The sequence below is a fragment of the Dreissena polymorpha genome, chromosome 3 (assembly GCF_020536995.1).
Source record: "Dreissena polymorpha isolate Duluth1 chromosome 3, UMN_Dpol_1.0, whole genome shotgun sequence".
Classification (NCBI taxonomy): Eukaryota; Metazoa; Mollusca; class Bivalvia; order Myida; family Dreissenidae; genus Dreissena; species Dreissena polymorpha.
The window spans coordinates 29,364,993-29,392,711 of NC_068357.1; the positions used below are offsets into that span (position 1 = coordinate 29,364,993).

Here is a 27,719-nt window from a genome sequence, read left to right on the forward strand (position 1 = left end):
GTAAGTGTTACATTTAAAATTATAGCTGCCTGTCAATAATTTGTAACGTAAATCAGCTAAAAGCGGTAAAGACAATTTCAACAATCAATAGGTACGATTTAATTTAATAATATCGTTAAAAATCATCATTCTAAATAAAGAAATGTAGTCAGTATGCATATCATATGACTTAAAGTAGCAATCGGATAATACCAATATATTGATTATACGTTTGCGCTATTTTTAATTTTCAGTTTAAATCTATTTATAGCGTAACGCGGGTATACTAAAATACTATATAAGCCAACAAATTTCATTATATTAAGTCATTGAAATACATAACATACTTCGAATTGTATAAGCGCACAAAAGGTTGAAACTAAGTGGACACTTGTTGCGTGCGAAATAAATGCGTGTCACGAAGGTTATTTAGAAGTGGAAGTCCTTCTATTCGGAAATACATTAACGCCTTGTTAAGTATTTAAACCGCTACAGCGCGCGCTTGTACCATCCCCAGGTCGGACCTCAAAGACCTCGTGAAGAGGCCGGTAGGACCTGTAAATAAACTCTGATTTAAAAAAAAGAAAAGCTTGTACCATCTCTATATAAAGGTTGACATACGCAGGGCAACACAAACAGTGCGAGCAGACGTGCGTTTAGATTGCGTTTAGCTACCGATGCAAACCGTGGCGCAATAGATTTAGATTTGCTCAGATAATTGTTCACATGTTTATGTTGTATATTTCTTGTTAACAAAACACACAGCGGAAATTAATTTATTATGTGAAACAACATTTATTGAATCAGGTTACAATTTGAGAAACGGAACAGACGATCTTAACTATTTGTGCGATTCAGGTTGATTGCACCGTTTAAGAAACAATTCATCTACGGACTCTTTCAACGTTCATTCCAGTGTAAAGAATCGCGGAAAAGCTTTATTCGAGAAATAAAATAAAACTTCTTTTGAATTTTTCAAAATGGTCGACAAACGAGAACGAAAATAGGTTTTACTATTAAAATCTCGAAAATAAATAAAATAAAAATAAATACGGGCCATACAACTCAAGAATGCGCATGAACGAGAAGCGGCGAGGTGAGGTGAAGTGCGTCATCGTCGGCGACGGCGCGGTCGGCAAGACGAGCATGCTGATGAGCTACACCACGGGCGGCATCAAGATGGACTACATCCCCACGTGCTTCGACTGTTACACAGGTAGGTGGAACTATATTAGAGTCGTGTTCTGAGAAAACTGGGTATAATGCATGTGCGTAAAGTGTCGTCCCAGATTAGCATGTGCAATCCCTGATCTAGGACGACACTTACTCAAATGTATTAAGCTCCATTTTCTCCATGACCGAGGTACATAAAGAATTTCTTTCAAATCTTCGTTTTCGTCTGCAAGAGAAATCGCCGACAAAGATTAATAATTGTGCTCATTTTTACTATTTTACTAATAATATTTAACTTACATTACTTCGTTCTCAATGGTGTACTTAATTAAAATACTTCTGGTTTCTAGTTTTGTATATGATTAAACAAGTTAGCATCACGGTACGCAAATAAAACATACTCGTTCGCTACCAATAACTAGTGGTAAATGTTGTAAATTTAATCTGTGTGGTGTATTAATATAACAATTAATTATATCTTTCCAGTGGACGTGTCTGTTGGCGAAATGCAACACACCATGAGCATCATAGACACAGCCGGACAGGTTTGTTGTTCAAGTTTATTTCAGAAATTCGAAGTGCATAATAATAAGAACGTGGTTAGGTTGTCAAGTGCAATGTATGACAGACAGCAATACATATTATGGGATTTAACGTTGTTAATACTGCAGCTTTTATACATATTTCGCGAAGAACATTATTTATTATTTTATAATGTGATACACCTTAAACATTTTGATAATATCTATTATTAATTGGGCGCAACAATTTATGGTCAAAATTAATATTATTTTCACATACAGACAACAAAGAATTAATTTTAAAACATTTTGGTTTAAGTAGTAGTATTAACTGTTAAATATCGAGTATCTGACAACTGTATAACGTAAAACACATGTTAACCCATTTATGCCTAGCGTCTAGAAAAAAGGCCTTCGCAAATAGCCTAGACCCAGATGAGACGCCGCATGATGCGGCGTCTCATCAGGGTTTGCTTATAGGAATTTCTGTAAGAAATATTCTAAATATAGAAATAAATATACAAGACATCCCTAATTTTGAAAATAAATTGATCCAATTTTAGAAGGATGGGAGAGTCCACTAGGCATAAATGGGTTAAATGTTTTCTGAGGTTTAGGAAATAAAGTGTGGGATTAAAAACGGTGTGCAGTCATTGTAACTAATGCATAGCGGAGACCTATCCTATGTGGGGATGAAACATACATGTTGGCATTTAAATAAAGCACGTAGAGTAGTCACACTACAATATTAATGCTCCGTGTAATTTAATAATTGTAAGGATATTCTAGATGCTTCACCCACAATTCGTAAGATTTGTGGCTTATTCATTTCACAAACGAGCGCTCTTATAAACCGCACAATAAATCATAAATGTCGCATAAGAAATAACAAAAATATGTAAAAACGTCAACAATGCTCGCATATCTCGAATAACTCTCCGGCTGTCGTCTGCAGCATCCGCCGAAAGGTGTCGTTTGACGTATGTAAATTGCTTACAGTCCTACAATTAATATATTCTACGACACCTTAATTGGTCTGTCAACGTAAACGTGTCAAGCAATAATATTAATTCGTATACCATGAGCTGCTGCTCAGAACAAAACACAAACATGTTTTGTAAAAATTACATTAGTCAAGAAATAAGAACACATAATTAGGCCGTGTTCTGTGAAAAGGGATTTAACGCATGTGCGTAAAATGCCGTCCCAGATTAGCCTGTACAGTCCGCACAGGCTTATCAAGGGACGACACTTTCCGCCTTTATGATATACTGTGTTTAAAGAAAGTCTCTTATTAGCAAAAATCAAGTTTAGGCTAAAAGTGTCGCCCCTTATTAGCCTGTGCGGACTACACACGCTAAACTGGGACACTTTACGCACATGCATTTAACCCCATTTTCACAGAGCACGGCCCAATTGTAAGTTGAAAAAAGTATCGTACCATGATATAGTAGTATGACCACGGTTTCATAATGCACATAAATATACCTAGCCAATCTCAACACAAATGTACACGCAACTTCGATCAAGCAACTGCTCACTTATTGTTGTTGTCGCATAAATAAGTAATCAATTAGAATATTCATAATAATACATGTATTAGTATATAAAAATCCCTGTGTTTATTTAGAAACTAAAATGTTCGTACGTTTGTCTACTTTCAGGAGACTTACGATCGATTGAGGACCCTCTCGTACTACGACACCGATGTTTTCGTCATCTGCTTTTCGGTAGCAGACGAAGATTCCTTCAACAACGTTAAAACAAAATGGATTCCGGAAATACGTCAGTACCGACCGGGAACACCGTTTATTCTCGTAGGCACGAAACGCGATCGCAGAAACTCTACGTTAGAATCGAGCAGATTGTCAGCGCAGATGACGTCTGTTTCATACGAGAATATAAGTGTTAAAGATACAAAAGACGTTAATTTTGTGTCTGTGAAAAAGGCAAAACATTTCAGTCGAAAGTGTGGATCGCTCCGATACATGGAATGCTCAGCTCTTGAGGGAACTGGTGTAACGGAAGTGTTCTCGGTTGCTATGGAAGTAGCGGTGGCGCCTGTGCGTAAAAGGCCACATAACTTTATTTTAAGTATTAAATCTATTTTTAGAAAGAAATCTCAGTCCAAAAGAAGGTTATTTACTTCAAAGCCGGATTGTTTTGAGAATAAGAACATATAATATTCCGATAATATCGGTATGGTGCAATATTTTGTTACTTGCATGCATGAAAAGTGCCAAATTAAATGTTGTTTATAATGTCGCATATTTATTGTGATATTTCACTATGTATAACAATGAGGGCAAAATATATTTTAAATAAGATATACACAAAATATATTTTGTTTCATGATAGACACAATATTCTTTACAATATATGTATACTTGTGTAACACTTAAAAAGAGAATTTTTTTAAATATTGGTTTTCTACAATCTTAATATGTGTTTTGCTTCAAGAGAAAACGTTATCACCCATTAGACTTCGTATTCGACCCTCAAAAGATATCAATGTGGTCTATTTTGACCCAAGGCTCAATACCGCATGTCGAAATTGTACACAATTTTCATTTTCAATCCCAATGTATACACTACAACGGCTGAGTTGTGCCATATTGTTTATGGTGTAAGCAAGTTACGATACAGTATACTACGGTGGCACTAAGGACATCTGCTGTCCAAAAATAAAAAAGACAGCAAAACAGAAATTTTGTTTTCCGCCCCAAAAAATAAAAAGACAGGAAAACAGGCGCACAGTAGTAGTAATAGTAGTACTAATAGAAGTTTGTTATGTTATATCAGAGCCTTGCCTTTAGGACGTTTTCATGGGCTGATTAATTAGAGGGAACAAGATAGTATCTTGTTCCCTCCATATAATCCGCGTTTGTGATTGGCCGATTATCTTGTGCGCAAAATATAGCGATTGTGTTTTCCGCTAAAAAAAAGACAGGAAAACACAATTTTTGTTTTCCTGTCTTTTTTATTTTTGGAGCAGAAAACACAATTTCTGTTTTCCTGTCTTTTGTTGTTGTTTTTTTGGAACAGAAAACACAATTTCTGTTTTCCTGTCTTTTCTTTTTTGGGGGCGGAAAACACAATTTCCGTTTTCTTGTCTTTGTTATTTGTTTTTTTTTTTGGAGCAGAAAACACAATTTCTGTTTTCCTGTCTTTTTATTTTTTGGAGCGGAAAACACAATTTCTGTTTTCCTGTCTTTTTTATTTTTGGACAGCAAATGTCACCTAAGTGCCACCGTAGTATACTCATGCCAGCAGCAATACTTTGTACACGACAGACAGACGAAGCTCAAATATTAATGGCGGTTTTAATTAAGAGTTCTGGCGCCTCACAATTATGTATGTTAAGTTGGGTTTTAGGCCCTGTTCAACAGTATGTCAGTCATTACACTGCGGTCAGTTCACCAACGCAAACTAGTCACGGGCAAGTGGTGTACCAGTACAAAATGTAAATATTTATTTCATTAACTTACATCTGTAAGACTTCAATCAGATGTAGGGAGAATAAATGTTGAAAACTTATCATAACCAAACATCTCACACGTAAGTTTGCCCGGTCGGGGATCGAAACTGTGATCCTCAGATTGAAAGTTGAGTGCTCCACCAACGTAACTAGCCGGCGCCTCATATCAGTCGGTCGGGTGTATTGACTGATTAAAGCAATTATATGCCTTCTAATGTCACCATTTAATTTTCTTAATCCTTATCTAAAACATATTATGAACAAGAAATGTTAAATAAAACATATTAAGTATATCATATAAATGGTACGAATCGTGGAATGTTGTTTATATTGATGAAATTCAAAACGTTAAAGTTTACGCTGGTATCCTATACGTTGCAGAACACGAAGTGTCTTATGTAGTATGGACACATCTGCACAGAATAGAGGGGATTTCTAAATTGAATACACTTCTGTTACACGGACGATGGTTTGGTAGCACAACATTGTTTGAAATTGTATACATGTACAACTCTAGTTTTGTGTACTGGGGCTGCTTGTTTTAACCAATAGAACGTTACCGAACACGTTTTATAGTGCTGACAAGAACGTTATGTCGAGCAATGTCAGGAAATGAAAAAAGCAACATTTAAATTATGGTAGTTCGGACAACGCTTCTTCAGAAATTGTATTTTTTGTTTTTATTTGTCACCATTTTACCCGTTTGAAAATAACTAAAATCTTATATTCTAGCTCATTAAAGTGATATTATGGGCATCTAGCAGTTTATAGGTGTCTATCGCAACAGTTGTTTATTTTTGGTGTTTTCACTTCATATACACTTATATTTGTTAATGCAGCATCAACATACTAAAACAATATCCCGGAAAGAGAAAATTAATGCATTTGAATATCAACCGTACTTTCGTTTGACAACTGATCATGCATGTACATGTACGATGTGAACCTAAATTTAGTTTTAGTGCAGATTCGTTCATACGACACAAAGACACAATTTTGTTTTACGGATCATTTCGGCTTAGAGGACTGGGTGAGTCACGTAAGAATATCGAATATAAAATATATTTTTATAAACAACTGGTAGCAAGATGAGTTGCAGATAATTGGTCAGTAACCACATTTTAACTAACTCTTTTGACCTGTTAATTCCTTTCAGCTCAATTCAACAGTGAAAAATGCCCATAATATCACTTTAAAGGGGTATTTTCACAGATTTTGGCATGTATTGAAGTTTTTCATTAAATGCTTTATATTGATAAATTTAAACATTGGACCTAAAAATCTTTAGACAAAAAACAAGAATACAATTTAAAAAAAAAGAAAGAAAAAGTAACCCTCAACTGGGCTCGAACCACTGACCCCTGGAGTCCTGGAGTATTAGATTTCCTCTTAGACCACTCGGCCATCCGTGCTCATGCTTTGAGGCATGTAGTTATTACTTTATATAAGCGATCCTCGTAGTTTTCACAAAATATAACGACAACAACAGAACTTTCCAAATTATTCAATCGTTTCGCGTTGCAACGCTTTATAATTTTCAGGTTTTCAAATCGTCAAAGTATGCATATTATGGATATTTTAGAGCATGGTAAATGTTAAGTATTACTGTTTCCTAACAAATATAACTAAAACGAAAATTTGCGAATCTGAAACAACTTTTTGTCAATTTACCAAAACGTGAAAAGGCCCCTTTAAGTACGCGAAACGAAAAACGCACCGCCTCACCGACAAACATTACCGCCGATACGACAGTTATGTCTTGATAGTCTTTTCGCGTTAGCGATGCTTCGTCGGGGACGCCGACATGCCAACTCTTCATGATGGATATTACCATTATACTCGCATCTGTCTGACGGCGACAAATCCAAACTCCAAAGGACAACGTTTTTTTTTTGCTAAGCGGACGAAAAAATCGATTTGCGTATGAGTTTACACGTGAGAACAATATGGCATATAGTCATCAACTTCAATGCACTCATACAAAATGTGTATGTTATACATTTATTTTGCTTGTAAAAGGGACACGCATCAAAAGTCGCGTTGCCTGCACTACAGTACGATGGAGAGAACGCGACAGTACGATGCGAATGACGCGACAGTACGGTGCGAATGACGCGACAGTACGATGCAAATGACGCGACAATACGATGACGAAGACACGACACTCCGACAGAACGTTGATGATAATTTCGACTTATCACCATCATACTGTCATGTTATCATCATCAAAGTGTCGTGTTGTCTTATTATCGTGATTGCGATGTCGTGATTAGGATAGAATATGATACCAGTTAGGACATCAAACTTATTTGACCTGCCTTGTGTGATATATATTTCTTAATAATGCCGATAAGCTGCTGCTGCTATAGATGATGATGATGAGGAGGAGGATGAGGATGATAATAATGATGATCATGATGATAATGATGACGGTGGTGGTGGAGTGGGTGGTGGTGGTGGACTATGGTTCAAAAGGCAAATTATATTTTGCATATCAATTTATATTTCAAATAAGTATGTGGTAGTAATGGCGTCAAATATTGAAAGCTCAATCTATAGTAAATCAGATTTGATGTTTGATTTCTCTTGTTTTACCTGTCAGTAAAATGATAGAAATAAGGAAGCTACAATTTATTGTGAGGAATGCTCCAAGTTTTTCTATGGGAAATGTGTAGAGCTCGTCCTCTCCATGTTGATATAGGGAGACAAATATTGGAATGGGTGGTAACAGTTGGAATGGGTGGTAACAGTTGGAATGGGTGGTAACAGTGAATGGTGCAACTCAATATCCATCTTCTACAGTAAAAAAAAGAGGAGATCGTATTGTTGGAATGCAAAACGATGACAACATAATGGTGTTTAAGACAAAGTGAGTCATGGAAATTTCATAGCTTGAGCATTCAATGATAATGATATGATGATAAAAAGCAAGCATGTAAGGTTTACATGGTCATACCAATTGAAATTTCATCACATAATGATTGCTTTAAATTCGAATATAGAGATGCAATAAAAAGTATTTAATTGGCTAATATTGTTTTGCCTTTCCGCAGAATATAAACATTTGTACTGCTGCTGTATGACAAACACATTTTTTGGTGCATACATAATGTAACAAGGGCTGTTTGTAAAACATGCATGCCCCCCTATATGGGCTATAAGTTGTAGTAGAAGCCATTGTGTGAGTACGTTTTTTGTCACTGAATACGTTTTTTGTCACTGTGAATGGTGGTGGTGGTGGTGGTGGTGGTGGTGGTGGTGGTGGTGGTGGTGGTATAAGAAATAGTAGTGGTAGAAGAAATAGTAGTAGTAGTAGTAGTAGTAGTAGTAGTAGTAGTAGTAGTAGTAGTAGAAGTAGTAGTAGAAGTAGTAGTAGTAGAAGTAGTAGTAGTAGTAGTAGTAGTAGTAGTAGTAGTAGTAGAGTAGTAGTAGAAGTAGTATTAGTTGTAGTAGTAGTAGTAGTAGTAGTAGTAGTAGTAGTAGTAGTAGTAGTAGTAGTAGTAGTAGTAGTAGTAATAGAGTAGTAGTAGTAGTAGGTGGTGGTGGTGGTAGCAAAAGAAATAGTAGTAGTAGTAGTAGTAGTAGTAGTAGTAGTAGTAGTAGTAGTAGTAGTAGTAGAAGTAGTAGTAGTAGTAGTAGTAGTAGTAGTAGTAGTAGTAGTAGTAGTAGTAGTAGTTGTAGTAGTAGTAGAGCAGTAGTAGTAGTAGTAGTAGTAGTAGTAGTAGTAGTAGTAGTAGTAGTAGTAGAGTAGTAGTAGTAGTAGTAGTAGTAGTAGTAGTAGTAGTAGTAGTAGTAGCATTAGAAGTAGTAGTAGTAGTAGTAGAAGTAGTAGTTGTAGTAGTAGTAGAAGTAGTAGTAGTAGTAGTAGTAGCAGCAGCAGCAGCAGCAGTAGTAGCAGTAGTAGTAGTAGTAGTAGTAGTAGTAGTAGTAGTAGTAGTAGTAGTAGTAGTAGTAGTAGTATGCATTACAAAAATGCAGTTAGCCTTACATTTGGTAAAATTTAAATATATTACAAGGGAGGCAAATCTGTAACAATAAATTTAAACTTATTGCATTTGTTTCCCCTGTAGTGTATTACCTCCCCTGTCCTGCTTATATTTATATTAATCAACAAAATTAAACATTAACACAATATTTAATATACAAAATATACAAAAAATATCATATTCTGATTATATTTTTACTGATCCACTGTATTTTACTAAAAGGATGATGTTTCATTGGACTGATAATTAAAGATATAGGATTACAGACCAGTTGCTTCAGTAATATTGTTTAGAGTGTGCCCTGTTGGCCGCGTATGCATTCTAAAATTATCATTCAAAAAACCATTTTACTATTTCGAGTCACCGTGACCTTGACCTTTGACCTAGTGACCTCAAATCAATAGGGGTCATCTGCTAGTCATGATCAATGTACCTATGAAGTTTCATGATCCTAGGCACAAGCGTTCTTGAGTTATCGTCTGACAACCACCTGGTGGACGGACAGACCGACCGACAGACCGACCAACCGACATGAGCAGGCAATATACCCCCTCTTCTTCGAAGGGGGGCATAATAATTTTGCCATGATTGTTTATAGAATAGTTTGGTGTTCCGTATGTGAGTTTAGGTGTGTACAATAACCAGCCAAGTGTAAATACATTTAGAAGTCTTGAAGTTTTTTTTGAACGTCGAGTATCATTGTATAGCATATTTGGATTTCATTCAATAATATGCATAACAAAGTAGTTAATCGTATAGTTGGTCTGCTCTGAATCCTTATATACACTGTAAAACTACAATCTAGAAACTCTAAAATGAATGTTCAAGTGATATTATGGGCATCTAACAGTTTATAGGTGTCTATCACAAACTTTGTTTATTTTTGGTGTTTTTACTTCATATACACTTATATTTGTTAATTTAGCATCAACATACTAAAACTATATCCTGGATATAGAAAAATAATTCATTTGAATATCAACCGTACTTTCGTTTCATTGTAACTAACTCTTTTGACCTCTTAATTCTTTTCAGCTTAATTCAACAGTAAAAAATGCCCATAGTATCACTTTAATCTATGAATGCTTCACAAACAATAGTTATAACTCGTCTGTTTTATGCACTGTCTAAAGAACGTTCCAAAATGTGTTGCTTGTAGCTGTTAATTATATGTTATATTTTTAAATAAAATTACAGATTTATATAAATTTGTTCTTACTTAGAAAATAAATAAATTTAAATATTTTTCATGTAGTGGAGCATCATTGGCTGTTCGCTTTAATCCATTTTTGTCAATGAGTTATTGCTATTTAGTTATTAGTATGCTCTTTTGTTTCAGTAGACACTAGTCATATAAATTTGATGTAACTATACAATACAATAAAATAAACAACGACACGAATTACTACGTTAAATGCAGTTTACTTTGTCATTTCTGCAATAAGAATCTCATGGAAATTATATCATAAATATACAGACATTGCCAATACAATAAACACTATGTACACACATAAAACATATAAAAATCCAAAATAGCAAAAGGGACGTAAAACTGTCATTCAGATCTATATTAAAAATGGTTTTAATGATTCTTGTGAGTCAAGAAGAAAATCAATCTTGCACAATTAACAAAATATCAGCTGACATATATATATAAATACTTCATAATGTAATAAATGACTTTGCTTCTGGTAAAAATATTTGAAATATTTAAAGAATTGTTGTTTTTTCTTTTTGAACATTAAAATTAAATCAGATTCAAATTCATATGAATTGATTTAAAGGTATACATTGAAATTTCTTCAGTAAAGTTTATTTTTTTAGCTGGATAACATCCATCATTGGGCTTAATTTCCCTATATACCGGTAGATTACATAAATACGTTGTAGGCCACGATGTTTTAATTACATTTAACATAAATTTCATTTGAAAATGAGAAGTTGAAAGTTTATTTTCAGTTTTACTAGTTTAATGTTATTTGAAGAAATTGAAGTCACTTGTGTATATTATTGTCAACATTAAAAGTTATGTTAGTTGACCTAGATTTTTTTTAGTAAATAATCAATATAAACAATCAATGCCAGCTGAGATAGAAATTGAAATATTAATGTCAAACACATTTTGTGAACATGTTGTTGACTTTATGTCATCAAATCCAGGCCCTCACAGAAATTTCTGAAGCTTTTTTACAAGGTGTATGGCATTCTATTCCTGTGATAAAGTTTTCAATGAAATTGGGGAAAATGAGGTTATTTCACCTAAACAACATATTTTCACCCTGTTACATATTGCATCAGTCCAGTTATGAATATAATGTTTTAACATGGAACATTAACACTATACTGCAATGATGTTTAAGGTACACATTAAAACAGACTATACAATTAGCAAAAGAAAATACTGGTAAATATTAATCCATTTGTATCAAAATAACACAACCGTTAAAGGCATTGAACTTCTTGTCTGTTGATGAACATGTGTCCAAGCAATTACAATAACAGTTAATAATCTTTATATAATCCTTCAGTTCAATAACAAAGTTTATTTCTTTAACCATTAATTGAAACAGTTGGTATAAAAACTGTAATTTTATTTGTACAAGTGACTGCTTGGGCAAGTAGACTTTGTAATGTTCATGTACTTAAGTAGTAATAGACAATATGATTTTTCCACAACACTGGCATCGCTATATTTGGTAGCAATAGTGCTACATTTTTATGCATTTTTATGAACAAAATTATGTTCAAATTACCTATTTAATATTGCAGAAGTAAGTCGGAATCATTAAAGTACAATATTGTGACTTCAATTGAAAAAAAATCAGATCATTGAAATAAACTCATGTTTACATTCTTACAACAAATTATTTTTTATTGGCTTATAAATATTTTTTAACAACATAAAAACGCAAATTAATAACTAAAATAGTAATTTGTAAAATATTATTCAAAATGTAAAGTTAAATCATATAAAATACTTAAAATAAGAAAAGTTATTAAAACACTGAATAAATAAACTGAAATGTACAATGTCAAAACTTAGTTGTTTTCACAACAGTATACATTACAAATATACAGACAAATATTAACATACTTCTGGTTTATCACAGATAAATTTTGTTCATCAAGCACACTACAATAATAATATGTGCAAAACTATGACATCTACATAGAAACTAAATAAATATTGCTATTTTCAAATTCTAAATACAACATTCAGACACATTTGTATATCAGACATGCTAAATTCAGTTCAAGATGCTATTTATAGATCATAATTCACATAGTGTGACGGTATTTAATGATGATTCATTAATATGACAACAAATTAAACATGAACTGTGTCTTATTACAGGTTTCCTAATTAAGATATTATTAAAGAATTTAGAAAAAACTTAAATTGTATGATTTCCTTCTTGACATAAATAATTATACTGTGTTAAAAAAGGCACAAAACATCATATTCCTTATCTGCTCCCATGTTAACATTAAGCAGCACATACACAAAATATAAATCAGCAGAGTTACCAATAACAATCTGTTAACAAATTGTTTCTGGCAGATGTTTCAAAAACTACTTAACTAAACAAGTTTGAAAAGAGTGAAAAAAACACAACTTTCTTAACCCTACTGAATTGTTTCAAGTGCTTCTCCCCAATACTTTTAACACCCAGAACCTCATACGACATACACATCGACGTTGTCATGACGAAAGCACTGTTTGGCCTCCTGCAATATCCGTAGGCGCGGCCCCATGGGTATGCCTATCTTCTCTAGTCTGTCCTCTGTCATGTATGGCAGCTCTATCATCCCTATGTGCTCCGTTTGGAAGTTGGGAACATAGCGCTGAAAAACCATGGAAACGATTGTGTAACTAGTTTTAATGACATTTTACTCATTTTACTTAATTTGTGCAGGTTGTGTTGCAGAAAAAGCAAGGACATGATTTTAAAACTGCATGGGTTTTTTGCTCACTTCAGTTGTTTTCTGGTACTACTTTTTTCAGATAAGGTGGGTATCAGATATTTATAATTTCCTCAATTGTTTGGCTCTAAACATAACTAGATCTAACTGAGAAACTTTCCACAGGAACATCAGTTTTATAATTTTCTAATGTATTACGCCCCAATAATACATATTTGTAAATCACATATGTACACAAAGGTGAAGCTTATGCAAAACTTTACCTCATAACCTAACTTCTGAAGGAACAGTTCCAATAATGGAGGCTCAGAACCAAAGAACCTGAAAAAGCATAATATGAATGCATCAAATGTTTACAGGTCATTTTGTTTAAAGAAAACTTTGCAAACATTTGAATTGCTCAAACAGAACAAAAACTACTTCTACAAGTTTTGCTAAATTCCAACCTAGCTTAATGAATGTGAAAACAAGAGCTCCGCGGTCGTAGACATATGGGGCCCAAAACAGGGCCTTGACACAGGATTTTTTGCAAAACTGACCATTAGAGTTTATCTTATCATATTAGTGTGACTTAGCCACTGGAATAAGTTTTTATTTGACACAGAATTATGCATGTCTATTAAATAATTGATAAAGTTAATGGGTTGAGAATATTATAGTATTATAACAAGAGATGAGTTTGTGAAACACTATGCCCCCATATATTTGACCTTTGACCTTGAAGGATGACCTTGCCCTTTCACCACTCAAAATGTGCAGCTCCATGAGATACACATGCCTGCCAAGTTGCTATCTTCAATATTGCAAAAGTTATGACCAAAATTAAAGTTTTGGGACAGACAGACACACACATACAATGACAGACACACACATACTATGACAGACAGACAGGCCAAAAACAAAATACCCCCTCTTCTTCGAAGGGGGGCATATCTAGTGATGTTTTTCAATAGGGTCCATCTACTGTCCAACGACAATGCACATGGGAAGTATCAAGCCAATCGGTTCCTGGGTTCACAAGTTATTGATCGGAAACAATTTTCACTCTTAGTGTGACAGTGACCTAGACATTTGACCATGTGACCCCCATTTCTATAGTGGTTATCTACTGGAAAAGACCAATACACATGGTAAGCATCAAGCCAATCAGTCAATCCGTTCACAAGTTATTGATTGGAAACAAACTTGTCTACTGACAGACCGACTGACATCCAGCAAAACAATATACCCCCTCTTCTCCGAAGGGGGGAATACAAATCCAAGGTTAGTTATCTGTTAACTTGTGACCTCACGCATTATAAAGCAGTCAGCTGATACAGTGATTTACACAATTTTCATAAGTAACAATTAATTGGTAATGACAATGCACTCCACAGAAATTATAACTGTAATTATAAACCAATGTAAATCATGAACATCTTAGTAAATGACTTTTTGCGCAGTTATGAAATCATTAAGCATGCAATTAAAATTTACTTTTACACCAATTTATATGCTTAAAATCTTCATAAATGTCCTCTTTGTGATTTCTAATACTCGCTTTGGAGGCTTTTTAAGTGTTACATTTATACCAATCTGCATGGGTGCCATGATAAGAAAACCGCCTACTTTGTGAGCTTGTTGACTCGTTTAGGATTCGTCAAGCCTGGTGCCCACTCCCTGAAGATCTGCTGTTCTGTTAGCACCCCACTCAACATGTTGGGAAAGGGACCGGATGGGTTATCACGCAGTTCTGCAAGCTGCCGTTTAACAGATTCAAGGTCATTCACCATGGTGTTGTGGGTGCGGAGTTCGGATGAGAGATGGGCCACACTTCGAGCCAGAGTTACCACATGAGACTCCAGCCTCTGGAAACGCTTGTTGATGTTTCTGAAGAGCAACATATTTTACATTTTACATCAACTAAACTGTTATCTAAAAAAATATTAAGGGGAATGGTTAAACAATTAACAATAGAAAACAAATGCATGTTCAAAACCAATCTGACAATACAATTAACTTTCACTTAAAGCAAAAACGGTTGACTGAGCAGTGTATGCAGTTGTTAAATTACTTGTAACTGCTTGTTTGAAATACTTTCAATTGGAAATTCTTGAAATGTTCAATAATGAAGAAAAAAATGACTTGTAAGTGTTAACTATTATGTTAAGTAGAGCTTTGTCATAAACATGGCAAGTACCCTTTCACTGCTATGTCAGCTTCAAGAATAATAACTATAAGGAATATATGGATTGCTTGGAATGAAGTGCCATGTACACCTTTTGTTCATGGTTTTACATATTTAATTTTTGTATAAAAAGGGGGTGTATTATAATCCAAAGGTTTAGAATTCTAAAGAATGCTAAATGACAAGCACTATAGCTAAAATTGTTTGATAATAGGCATAAAAACTGCAATTAACTGATTATTAACTATTCTAACACGGCACCCGACTTGTTTTATATAGACAAAGAAGGAAATCAATTGTGGGTTATTCTGCAATAACTTATGGGCGGAGCTTAATGTTTCGAAAATAGTTCCGAATAAATAGATAAAATATTGCAGTTAAATGCACCTGCTAAAACCCGCTCTAAAATAAATGTAGTATGTATATAAATGTAATGAAACAACAAATTGTATATTTGGTGATAAGTGGCATAACCACACCTACAAAGAATGTTATTTGTTAGAAAACGTAATTCAGAAAACATTTATAGCATGTCAGCTTTTCAGTAGCATCAATAAACGTGACGTCATTAAGTTTCTACGATTGTTGTTTTCAATGAAAGTGACGTCATTTGCAAAATATTTATGAATGAAAACAACATCATATGTTTGTACAATTCAATGACGTCACTAAATAGTGAACTTTGTACTAAGAAGGGCGGAGTATTGAAAAATATAGTTCACGTCCTAAAGCTTGAACCAAATCAATCAGAATCGTGTTAGAATCTAAATAATATTTTTGTATGATGGTTTGTTGTCGAATAACCCACAGTAAGTTGTATAGATGTGTGTTATCAAATCACTCGTGCTTCGCACTCGTGATTTAATTCCTACGCATCTATACTCCTTACTGTGGGTTATTAGATAACAAACCATGATAGAAAAATATTATTTCTTAAACAACCTGATAAAGTAATGTTTATCTCTAAAGTATTTTCATACAAACACCCCATACCATTACAAACATATCTATGGCTTGCTTTTATCTTCAAAGAGTAAATATACATTGTAAAATGAAAATTGATATGAAACATATGGCAATATAGAGGGTGTGTAATTATTTTCAGAGCAAATTGTGGCAGAGGCTGAAGTAAGAAAACTTGTTTAATATGAGCACAAATGTATGATAACATGATCTTACACTGAAATCAGCACATTTCTTTTACTTTGTGCCTTTGTACATTGAATTTATGTAATGCACCAAATTCCATAGAATGTTATTAACATGGGCTTCATGACGACATGTAAAGTATCATTCCAGATAGCCAGTGCAGTCTGCCAAGATCATCTCAGATAGCCAGTGCAGTCTGCCAAGATCATTTAGATAGCCAGTGCAGTCTGCCAAGATCATCTCAGATAGCCAGTGCAGTCTGCCAAGATCATCTCAGATAGCCAGTGCAGTCTGCCAAGATCATCTCAGATAGCCAGTGCAGTCTGCCAAGATCATCTCAGATAGCCAGTGCAGTCTGCCAAGATCATCTCAGATAGCCAGTGCAGTCTGCCAAGATCATCTCAGATAGCCAGTGCAGTCTGCAGAGGCTAATCATGGACTACGTTTCCTCCTAAACTGGATTTCCATTTAGAAGAGACTTTCTTTGAATGAACAATTCCCTAAAAAGCAGAGAGTGCCATCCTTGATTAGCTGTGGGTACTGCACAGGCTAATCTGGAATGAAAACTTATACAATTGCATTAAGCCCAGTTTTCCCAGACTGCAGCTGAAATAAATATTGCAATCCATTATCCTGCTCACTTGAACTCCCTGGAATGGTGTTTATGATGAGCCTGCTTGCCAGGTTTGACCTTGGCCTCTCTCCTGAAGGAGCTGGTATCTGAGCTGCCTATACTCCACCTCCTGGGCCTTCCAATGGCAGGGGGTGCTACATTTGGGCCCTTATTATGACCCCGTGAACTATGACCCCCGGCAATGTTCACGTGCGACTGAATATCATGGTAGCGAGACTCGAGGTTATGCATGTGGTGTCGCAACTCGAGATTTTCTCGGGAGGTCATGAGGTCGCCTGCCGGGTGAGGCTGCTCGGTGTCGTGAGATTCTATCGTGAGTATCGTGTTGTCAATATCAAAGTCAAAGGACTGGTTGCTCTCGGTCTCAGTTTCAGACTCATTAACGTTACGTAGAATAGCACCTGTAAAATAAGTATAAACAATAGTCAGCAATTATTACAAAGAAATTTCTTCTACATTCTGTCAAAAAACTAATACAATGTACCAGTCAACAAAGTATTTACAATGTTTAACTAAATATGAATTTTATTTTATTACAATTTTGTATTGTGATAGGAGATTCTCTCACTGTCACAACCAAGTACTATTTATTATATATAACTATATATATCAGAAATTAAGTTGCGTTCAGTTTAAAAAAATCTGTATACATTAACAAGATACGTTTGTGAAACACTATGTCCCCCTATATGACGTTTGACTTTGAAGGATGACCTTGACCTTGTGAAGGATGACCTTGACCTTGACCTTTCACCACTCAAAATGTGCAGCTCCATGAGATACACATGCATGCCAAATATCAAGTTGCTATATTCAATATTGCAAAAGTATTCATAAAATAAGCGATTTGGGCCACATATATTTGACCTCTGACCTTGAAGGATGACCTTGACCTTTCATCACTCAAAATGTGCAGCTCCATGAGATGCACATGCATGCCAAATATCAAGTTGCTATCTTCAATATTGCAAAAGTATTTATAAAATAAGCGATTTGGGCCACATATATTTGACCTCTGACCTTGAAGGATGACCTTGACCTTGACCTTTCACCACTCAAAATGTGCAGCTCCATGAGATACACATGCATGCCAAATATCAAGTTGCTATCTTCAATATTGCAAAAGTATTCATAAAATGAGCGATTTTGGCCATATATATTTGACCTCTGACCTTGAAGGATGACCTTGACCTTGACCTTACACCACTCAAAATGTGCAGCTTCATGAGATACACATTCATGCCAAATATGAAGTTGCTATCTTCAATATATCAAAAGTTATTGCAAAATGTTAAAGTTGGCGCAAACAGACCAACAGACAGACCAACAGACAGACCAACAGACCAACAGACAGGGCAAAAACAATATGTCCCCCACTACTATAGTGGGGGACATAGTAGTGGGGGACATAAAAATTGCTTTTTTATCACTTCAATTTGTTCAAAAAACTTACCTATGCAAAAATTTATAGAATTGAATGCAATAATACATGGAATATAACAGTAGCATTTATTTTAGTTTTTATAAATTAAATATTAGTTTGTTATGTCTGCCACTGGCATAACGACAACAGAAATTTGCTGGAAATGCATATTAATAGCAGTTGTTAGCAGTAGTCAGTGACATTATGAATACTTCCGGGATAAATTGTTAAGATTGACATTTGCAGGTCTACCATAAAAAAATAAACCTCTTACAAGACATAAACTGTACAACTAAACAAACACGAGTCCCCAGCTGTGCAAGAATTTTCTAAATGAAATGATGAAGTACTATGAAGGTTTATGAGATATTCAGAGAATCAACTAAGGCTCCGTGTTTTACCTTTTGATTTGTATCCAGATCTTGTCTTCCTGCCATGTTCATGAGATTTTCTATCCATACGGAGATTCAGCTCTGAAGTTCTCCTGTGTTTCCGAGATTCTCGGGGAAGATTTTCACCCGCATTTCTAACAGCAAACGACACATTTGTCGCACTTATGGACCGAGCCAAGTTGCGAGCCTCGTCGTCCGAGCGAGGGGTCTCAGGGGGAGTGTTAGTAGGGGACAGAGGGGGCAGGGGCGGGGTAACGGAACCCGTGCTCTCACTGCCAGGGTGCGCACTGTAGTCAAAAATGCTTTGATTCTGAAAATCCTGAGACAGATCATGGTGGGATTGATCGTATGAAATGTCATGTGACAGGTTCAGTTTGTAACTCTGTTCCCTGCTTGCTGCCTGCAGTGCAGTGGTGAGATCCTGGGACAAGCTATGTTTTCGCCGAGTGACAGGAGTAATACCCACACCGTCACTCGTATCCGGAAATGACACATTATGCTGCTTACGCTCATTGTTCACAGCAATATCAATGTTATTTACATTCCTCTGTGGATAGCCGGGTTTATCCAGCCGTATTGGGGATCGCCCAGGCAAGGTTGGAGGTTTCCGGGCAGAGGTAGGCCTTCCGCTGGGGTTGTCAGGGTACTTGGACGACGGTCCTATGGCATAGTTTGGACTTCCAGGACTGTTGGGACTGGGCTGGCTCAGACTGGACGGTGAGCTGTCACTGAGCTTTGTTGTTTTGGCATTGTCCAGATACTGCGGATTTGTGTTAACGTGCAAACTCTTGGCATTGAAATTGTCTTGAGAAGTTTTACTCTGATGACTAGAGGTGGACTCGTCCAACTGGCCCTGTGTGCTTGAACTCTGACCCATGGGGCTCTCTCGATGGTTCGAGGTATGTGGGTTACCTTGACCTTGCTGTAAGTATGAATGACCTTGACCTTTGTCATGAAAATGGGCCGCCATGTGGGAGGGTGAGGGTGCAGAGACTGGTCGACTGGTGGAGGGTTGAGGTGGCAGACTACTGGACTGGTTGTACTGGAATATAATAGAAAATAGATTGTTAGTAAGTTATAATAACCTTCTGTTATTTTTTTACAAAAGTGTACAGGACAAAATCCTAAAAAAGTATAATGTAATCTTCAATGGTCAAATGGTCAAAACTTCAAAGCTTTACAAGAATAAGATGTGAATTCAAAGTTGAACAAAAAAAAAAACTGACTGACATTAAAACTGACAAAACAAGGGAAAATCAACATTTCCGTCCCAAAAGGAGGCATATAAAAACACACACACTGTTTAACCAAAACTGAAATTTCTTTGGCAATGAGAGAAGGCATGAATCAACGGAAAAATTAGAAGACTTTACCCTTTCTCACTTAGATACAAAAAGAAAATGGCTTTATACAAACAGCATAAAACCATTAAAGCCCGCAATTTATTAGCAGTCTGTTCAGGTTTTATGCCGTTTGCTGCTCATCAGGACTTTACGGTTTTAATGAAATCTTTTAAACTTGAATTTAGTAAGAGAGGTCTAAAATTGAGTTGTGTTCTGAGAAAACTGGGCATAATGCATGTGCGTAAAGTGTCGTCCCAGATTAGCCTGTGCAGTCCGCACAGGCTAATCAAACACTTTCCGCCTAAATTGGATTTTTGCTAAGAAGAGACTTCACTTAAACGAAAAATGTCATAAAAGCTGAAAGTGTCGTCCCTGATTAGCCTGTGCGTCCTGCACAGGCTAATCTGAGACACTCTACGCACATGCATTATGCCCAGTTTTTTCAGAACATGACTCAATTGTATTTGAGTTTCTACAGGACCACAAATCAGTCAAAGTGTGTACCTGAGTGGGAAATGTTAAAGCTGAATAACTTCATAATGAACAAGAGATGTCAGAAACACAATGCCCCCGATTGCGCCGCTTTGAAAAAAAAAATATTTTTTTTACCTTTGACCTTGAAGGATGACCTTGACCTTGAACTTCCACCACTCAAAATGTGCAGCTTCATGAGAACACCGCTTTGAATTTTTTATTATTTTTTTTGACCTTTGAACTTGAAGGATGACCTTGACCATGACCTTCCACCTCTCTAATGAGCAGCTTCATGAGAATGCCGCTTTGAATTTTTTTTGTTGTTGACCTTTCACCTTGAAGGATGACCTTGACCTTGAACTTCCACCACTCAAAATGTGCAGCTTCATGAGATACACATGCATGCCAAATATCAAGCTGCTATCTTCAATATTAAACAAGATCTGTTTGTGAAACACAATGTCCCCCTATATGACGTTTGACCTTGAAGGATGACCTTGACCTTGACCCTTCACCACTCAAAATGTGCAGCTCCATGAGATACACATGCATTTCAAATATAAAATTGCTAGCTTCAATATTGCAGAAGTGACATTACATGAGCAATTTTGACCCATATATTTGACCTTGAAGGTTGAGCTTGACCTTGACCTTTCACCACTCAAAATGTGCAGCTCCATGAGATACACATGCATGCTATCAAATTGCTATCTTCAATATTGCAAAAATATTCATATAATAAGCGATTTGGGCCACATATATTTGACCTCTGACCTTGAAGGATGACCTTGACCTTTCACCACTCAAAATGTGCAGCTCCATGAGATACACATGCATGCCAAATATCAAGTTGCTATCTTCAATATTGCAAAAGTACTCATAAAATGAGCAATTTTGGCCACATATATTTGACCTCTGACCTTGAAGGATGACCTTGACCTTTCACCACTCAAAATGTGCAGCTCCATGAGATACACATGCATGCCAAATATCAAGTTGCTATCTTCAATATTGCAAAAGTACTCATAAAATGAGCGATTTTGACCCATATATTTGACATTTGACCTTGAAGGATGACCTTGACCTTTCACCACTCAAAATGTGCAGCTCCATGCGATACATATGCATGCCAAATATCAAGTTGCTATCATCAATATTGCAAAAGTTATTGCAAATGTTGAAGTTGGCGCAAACCAACCAACAGACCAACAGACCAACCAACCAACAGACAGGGCAAAAACAATATTTCCCCCACTACTATAGTGGGGGACATAAAAAGTTATGGCAAATTTTTAAGTTTTCGGACGGACAGACGCCATTTATTAGACATATGATCCTTGAAGGATGACCTTCACCTTCACCTTCCACCACTCAAAATGTTCAGCTGCATGAGATACACATGCATTCCAAATATCAAGTTGCTATCTTCAATAGTGAAAAAGTTATGGCCAATGATAAAGTTTTTTTCGGACGGACAGACTGACTGACATACTGACTGACAGTTCAACTGCTATATGCCACCCTACCGGGGGCATAAAAAAACGTACAAAGCATGGCTATGTTTCCTACCTGCTGAGAGGTTCCCACCAAGGGCTGCTGCTGGCGGCTAGCCCGCTGCATGGATGGAGACACATAGGGCGGTGCCTGGGAGGTTGACCCGTACAGCCGGTTCCATGCATTGCGCAGGTCATTGCTCGACTCTTTCACCGGACTGATGATTAAATTTAAAAGAAAATTAATTTGTGTGAAATATAGGTAGAGGATGGTGCACATAGGGTTTCTATTGTGATTAACCTTTATGTGGTTAATATTGTCATTAAGTGTTCAGTATGTGGTATGCAAAGTAAAAGATTTAACAGGCTATCACTGCAATATAATATGAGTCGCGTTCTGAGAAAACTGGGCATAATGCATGTGAGTAAAGTGTCGTCCCAGATTAGCCTGTGCAGTCCGCACAGGCTAATCAGGGACGACACTTTCTGCCTAAATTGGATTTTTGCTAAGAAGAGACTTCATTTAAACAAAAAATGTCATAAAAGGGGAAAGTGTCGTCCCCGATTAGCATGTGCAGATTGCACAGGCTAATCTGGGACGACACTTTACGCACATGCATTACGCCCAATGTTCTCAGAACACGACTCATCAATTTTGTATTACTTATTAGATGCACTCTGGGAAAACCAAACTTCATGCATGTGCACAGGCTTATCAGGGACAACACTTAAATTCGCTATTATGGAATTCTTTGTTTAAAGGAAGGCAGCAAGTGCTCTCCCAGATTATTTTGTGCATTAAGTCCAGTTTTCCCACAGCCCGGCTCATATGGATGTGTTACTGTATATTATATTCCCACTTTTCAATTGTTTCATATTATGGTGGAAATCAAAGCACAATCCAATTAAAACAATCATCAAATTTTTCTTATAAAAATGATTCCAATTCAACATATTAAAACAAGCAAATTCATTGAATTGATATCCCCCGCCAATATGCTTCTTGACACAAAAGTATTATATTTTACACTCAAAAAAGCATTTTTTCAAGATACAAAGGGCCATAACTCTGTTATTAACTGATGGTGTACAATGCCATTTGGCGTGCATCATCCTGTTATACATATATATACTCATACCAATTTTCAATGAAATCCGCCAAAGCACTTCCAAGATATGGCTCCGGACGGACGGACAGACGGAAAGACGGACGGACGGACGGAAGGATGGACGGACAACGCCAAAACAATATCCCTCTGCCTATGGCGGGGGATAATAAACCACTACCTTTCATTATTCCCCCCAGGTTTACTCCAACCATTGACAGCAGGCCCAGTGGAGGCAGATCCATTGTCTGGAATATAGCCAGCATTATCCCGCCCATAAGATGACGAGCCGGTCATGTTCCCGGCAGCCGACGAGGGTCTAGCCCTGACTATGGCGCCGGCCACCTGGGGGTTGTTGTGTGGTTGTCTGAAGGCAATTGCAGATGGTGGACGGGAACGAATGATGTCGGCACGAGAACCCTCACGCTTTTCACCAGGCCTCGATGGCTGAGGAAAGAACGAGACAACATCAAAAATGTTTGGAATCAATCTGACACATTTTTTTTTTGGCAGCTGGAGCAAATGGAGTTTTACAGTTATTGGCTGCAAAATTAGCTTTTTTTCTAAAATTGAACTTTTCTTTATACTATTGTTATTGATAAATCAAGGTTTGGATAACACATTGCTTGCGCAAAATTAATTTTGAAATACATTTTAGAATTTAACCTCATTAAAGAATTGTAACTTTTATTTAAAATCAATACAACTTTATTATTGAAACGGTCTGATAAAATCACAATAAAAATTATTAATCTGAATTTTAAGAATTCATACATTGACATAAATAATTACTGTCATTTAAACTATATCACGCTACATTGGACAAATGGTGATTAAAAAGGTGTATAGACAATATTTCTCCAACATTTGTCTTTAAACAGTCTATATTCAAAGTATTCCCACGTTTATATATAGTAACAAGCAAATTCGTTGAATTGATATCCCCCGCAAATATGCTTCTGGACACTCATACCAAGTTTCAATGAAATCCGCCAAAGCACTTCCAAGATGTGGCTCTGGACACACAAAAAAGCATTTTATCAAGATACAAAGGGCCATAACTCTGTTACTATCAGATGTTGTACAATGCCATTTGGCGTGCATCATCATATTATCCATATATATACTAATACCAAGTTTCAATGAAATCCGCGAAAGCACTTCCAAGATATGGCTCCGGACGGACGGACGCACGGAAAGACGGACGGACAATGCCAAAACAATATCCCTCCGCCTATGGCGGGGGATAACAATAACTAAATATTGGAAAAGTTTTGAAGTAAGTGATAGAATCACTTTTATTTATTTACAGCAGGAACACATTACTACAGAAATCATGCAATTCAGCTTACTTCATATATAGTAAAAACAGTGAAATAAACCCACAAGTACATGCAAATTTCTTTCATAATGATTTTACTATTACTACACATTGCATACCTCATGTGCAAAGTGTCTCATGAACCAAATTTTACAATAATTATTATAAATATATTAAATATGTTGTTCATGGCCTAAACTACATGCAGCTTGGTGTTTGCTTGAATGGTCTTGTCAGAGCATATTACTGTGAACCCTTTGCATGCTGGGAAATTTGTCGTCTGCTAAAATGTTGTCTGCTGAATTTTTAAAATTAGCATTTTCTTCTATTTTTTTCAAAGAATACTATCAGAATAGCAAATAGTTTGGGTCCTGATGAGACGTTCTGTGGCGTCTCATCTGGATCCAAACTGTTTGCAAAGGCCTTTAAAATTCGGTTCCCACACTGAAAGGGTTAACACGCAAATAAATGCCGTAATGTATCTTGCAAAGATAAAATTGTACAGGTTTGGTGAAAATTTAAAGAAAATATTTGTGAGGTGAAATATCTTAATTAAGTAATAATTATTAAAATAATTCTTACAATATTACATTATTTTCAAAAATAAATAACAGTATTAGCTGTCAATATGTCCCTTAAAAATACACAAAGTGCGTAAACAAAGCCCCGAAGCACAAACCTGTAGCTTAGACAACCTACCACATAACCCTGTGACCTCTGAGTAGGATTTTCATTTGACAAATGCCTATATCCTGGTCCATAAGAATCTGTATACATGAACATTTCGAAATCTGTCGAATGTCGAGCAGCGGGAGGGGGGACAACAAGCACTTCCCCTTCATCTTCGAACACTTCGCTTCCCCCGCCATGAAAATACCCTCCACCAGGTGAGTAACCATAGTAACCCTAAACAACAAAGGGGGTGCAAACACACACATGTTAGTAGTGAGGATGGTATCCATGTACACAGCATGCCGGGGTGGGGGTATTGAAGAAATGCAGGCATCAGAAGCAAACTAGCTATGTTATGCTTATTTAAAAGAGTGGAAACTAAACTATTGCCTGTTTCTAGTAAAAGATTGCAGATCATTAAAAAACGAAAGAATGGAAGTTTTTGTACGTAAAAATATATTTGCTTTGTTTATGCTTCATGTTGTTTTTAAACTGTAAATTGTATAGAAGGCATCAAATGTATTATTACTTAAAAACACATCTAATTATTGCTTAAAAATGTATTTTTACAATAAAATCAAGCCTTTAATCAAGATATACTTCTCAAAACATGACTGTTCTTCTGGCCCTGCCATTTCTTCATTACCACTTGATCATATTTTGTTAAACATCATATGGAAAAAGGTGAGCGTGAAAGTGAACGCAATAACTGAATAACAATTTGAGATGAAAATTATTAAATTATTATTAACCTGAAATCTTCATCTTTTAATAGCTCCATATATATTTGTATATACTTAAATTGTAGTCTAGGATGTAGATGAGTTTTCAATCCATGCCTGCACTGTAAAAGGTCACCAAAACAATACACAAGTCTCTCAACCTGCCACCACCATACACAAATACAGTGAAGCTCAAGCCAAACTTGAAAACATATTTCACTTGGTATTGCAAAGTTAGTAAATTAATCGGAGTGGATTTTAATTATGCATCGTTCTTTGATGCTAAGTACACAGACACCTTGGTAAAATAAAGGCAATGTAAATGTGATCACTGTATCTATCACTATAAATATCACTATAAATATTAATGGGTGCTTTAAAGTTAAAAAAAGTTTGCATCAAATTTTAATTAAAGCTTAAACCTCGTGCATTTAATTCTATGGCTAGCATAAACATTTCATTATAAGTAGATTTTTCAAAATCATCACCCATTTTTTATACTTATAAACTGCTCTTTTCCACAGTATCAGCTTAATCAGACAAATTATATAACATGTGATACAGGTTTGTCTAGCTTGAGCCCCATTGTTCCAACACACAACATCTAGGAGTTATTACAGGGGTGTGCTCTGGGAAGGTACCTGGTTGTTTAGTCGCCCCACAGGCCCATTAGAGGACCCCGTAGAGGCCAGTGACTGCTTGCTGCTGATCAACTGACGCAGCCGATCTTCCACCGAGGGACTCGTGCTGGACACACCGTTGTTACCCTTGACAACAGAATTATCACATTTTTTATATGGACAACAGAGACAACATATTTAGCATAAATAAATAAATTATAAACAACAACAAGATATGTGTTTGTCAGAAACACAATGCTCCCTTCAGCGCCGCTTTGAAGCCATATCTTTGACCTTTGACCTTAAAGGATGACCTTGACCTTTCGTCACTCAAAATGTGCAGCTCCATGAGATACACATGCATGCCGAACATCAAATTGCTATCTGAAGCGACATAGAAGTTATGAGCATTTCGAAACCTAGATGCGAAACCTAAATGCAAAGTGTAACGGAAAGACGGACAGTCCGATCACTATATGCCCTCCTTCGGGGGGCATAAAAATGTTACATGGCAATATCAAATAAAACCAGGCTTTCAATGTTTCAGTTCTCGATTTTATTTTAATACTTATGCAATAGCATGCACTAGTCTTATGTAAGCTATTGAGCAGAAAACAGTTTTTTCTATTTCCAGTTAAAGTGCCCTTGACCTTCATATAATTGAACACAAATTCAATCCCAAGCCAGGTCTTTATTGAAGGTAGCTACACATAAATTTCAATGCAATATCTACATCAAAGCTCATGTTCTTGGGTGAAAACTGTTTCCATTTTTAGCTAATGACTTTCACCTTGACCTGACACCACTTAAATACAATCCAAAACTAGGATTCCATGCAAATTTGCTACATCCAAAGTTTCACCGAGATCGGTCAATGCCAACTAATGTAGGTTGACTAAAAACCACCTGTTTCACCCTCACACATCCGCATGCTGACCCGTCCATCATATTCCAATCTAATAAATAGTATTTTCAACTTCATTATTAACCTTGTTAAAAACACCATTGTCAAACTACAGAAAACACAATTTGCATAAGAGACAAAATAAATCACATTTAATTGAATAGACCACATAAAATGGAACCATTTATACATTTTTATAACAAAAACAAACATCAACATCTGATTTGGAATTTACAGT

At 36.0% G+C, this 27,719-nt stretch overlaps 3 protein-coding genes across 7 annotated transcripts in view; 2 read left to right on the forward strand and 1 right to left on the reverse strand.

The window, feature by feature from the left end:
- The first annotated feature begins 143 nt into the window (after window positions 1–143).
- LOC127873461 (uncharacterized) lies at window positions 144–4,052 on the forward strand. The gene is made up of 3 exons (XM_052417344.1): window positions 144–1,195; window positions 1,639–1,697; window positions 3,338–4,052. The coding sequence occupies exons 1-3, from the start codon at window positions 1,051–1,053 to the stop codon at window positions 3,854–3,856; spliced, it is 723 nt and encodes a 240-aa protein (XP_052273304.1). The 5' UTR covers window positions 144–1,050; the 3' UTR covers window positions 3,857–4,052.
- LOC127872118 (cell division control protein 42 homolog) lies at window positions 1,051–12,501 on the forward strand. Its single transcript, XM_052415445.1, has 4 exons — window positions 1,051–1,195; window positions 1,639–1,697; window positions 3,338–3,490; window positions 12,493–12,501. Exons 1-4 carry the CDS (start codon window positions 1,051–1,053, stop codon window positions 12,499–12,501), a joined length of 366 nt encoding a protein of 121 aa, XP_052271405.1.
- Window positions 10,544–27,719, reverse strand: part of LOC127873449 (uncharacterized) — a 59,467-nt gene continuing 42,291 nt past the window's right edge. For 4 of the 5 annotated variants that reach the window (XM_052417321.1, XM_052417320.1, XM_052417322.1 and 1 more), the window contains exons 8-16: window positions 26,599–26,724; window positions 25,263–25,469; window positions 23,424–23,689; window positions 22,213–22,354; window positions 18,836–19,868; window positions 17,019–17,412; window positions 14,670–14,930; window positions 13,325–13,382; window positions 10,544–12,983 (exon numbers count right to left, since the gene is read on the reverse strand). In XM_052417321.1, coding sequence (XP_052273281.1) covers window positions 12,816–12,983; window positions 13,325–13,382; window positions 14,670–14,930; window positions 17,019–17,412; window positions 18,836–19,868; window positions 22,213–22,354; window positions 23,424–23,689; window positions 25,263–25,469; window positions 26,599–26,724 — 2,655 coding nt within the window. In that variant the 3' untranslated portion in view covers window positions 10,544–12,815. The remainder of the gene's footprint in view (window positions 12,984–13,324; window positions 13,383–14,669; window positions 14,931–17,018; window positions 17,413–18,835; window positions 19,869–22,212; window positions 22,355–23,423; window positions 23,690–25,262; window positions 25,470–26,598; window positions 26,725–27,719) is intronic. The other variant, XM_052417324.1, reaches the window with a different exon arrangement.

What these genes read in the sequence shown, in the direction of transcription:
- LOC127872118 (XM_052415445.1), top strand. Translation starts at nt 1,051, where the DNA reads ATGCGCATGAACGAGAAGCGGCGAGGTGAGGTGAAGTGCGTCATCGTC. An exon ending in GTGCTTCGACTGTTACACAG is followed by an intron (nt 1,196 to 1,638) that starts GTAGGTGGAACT and finishes ATATCTTTCCAG; the next exon opens with TGGACGTGTCTGTTGGCGAA. An exon ending in TCATAGACACAGCCGGACAG is followed by an intron (nt 1,698 to 3,337) that starts GTTTGTTGTTCA and finishes GTCTACTTTCAG; the next exon opens with GAGACTTACGATCGATTGAG.
- LOC127873461 (XM_052417344.1), top strand. Translation starts at nt 1,051, where the DNA reads ATGCGCATGAACGAGAAGCGGCGAGGTGAGGTGAAGTGCGTCATCGTC. An exon ending in GTGCTTCGACTGTTACACAG is followed by an intron (nt 1,196 to 1,638) that starts GTAGGTGGAACT and finishes ATATCTTTCCAG; the next exon opens with TGGACGTGTCTGTTGGCGAA. An exon ending in TCATAGACACAGCCGGACAG is followed by an intron (nt 1,698 to 3,337) that starts GTTTGTTGTTCA and finishes GTCTACTTTCAG; the next exon opens with GAGACTTACGATCGATTGAG.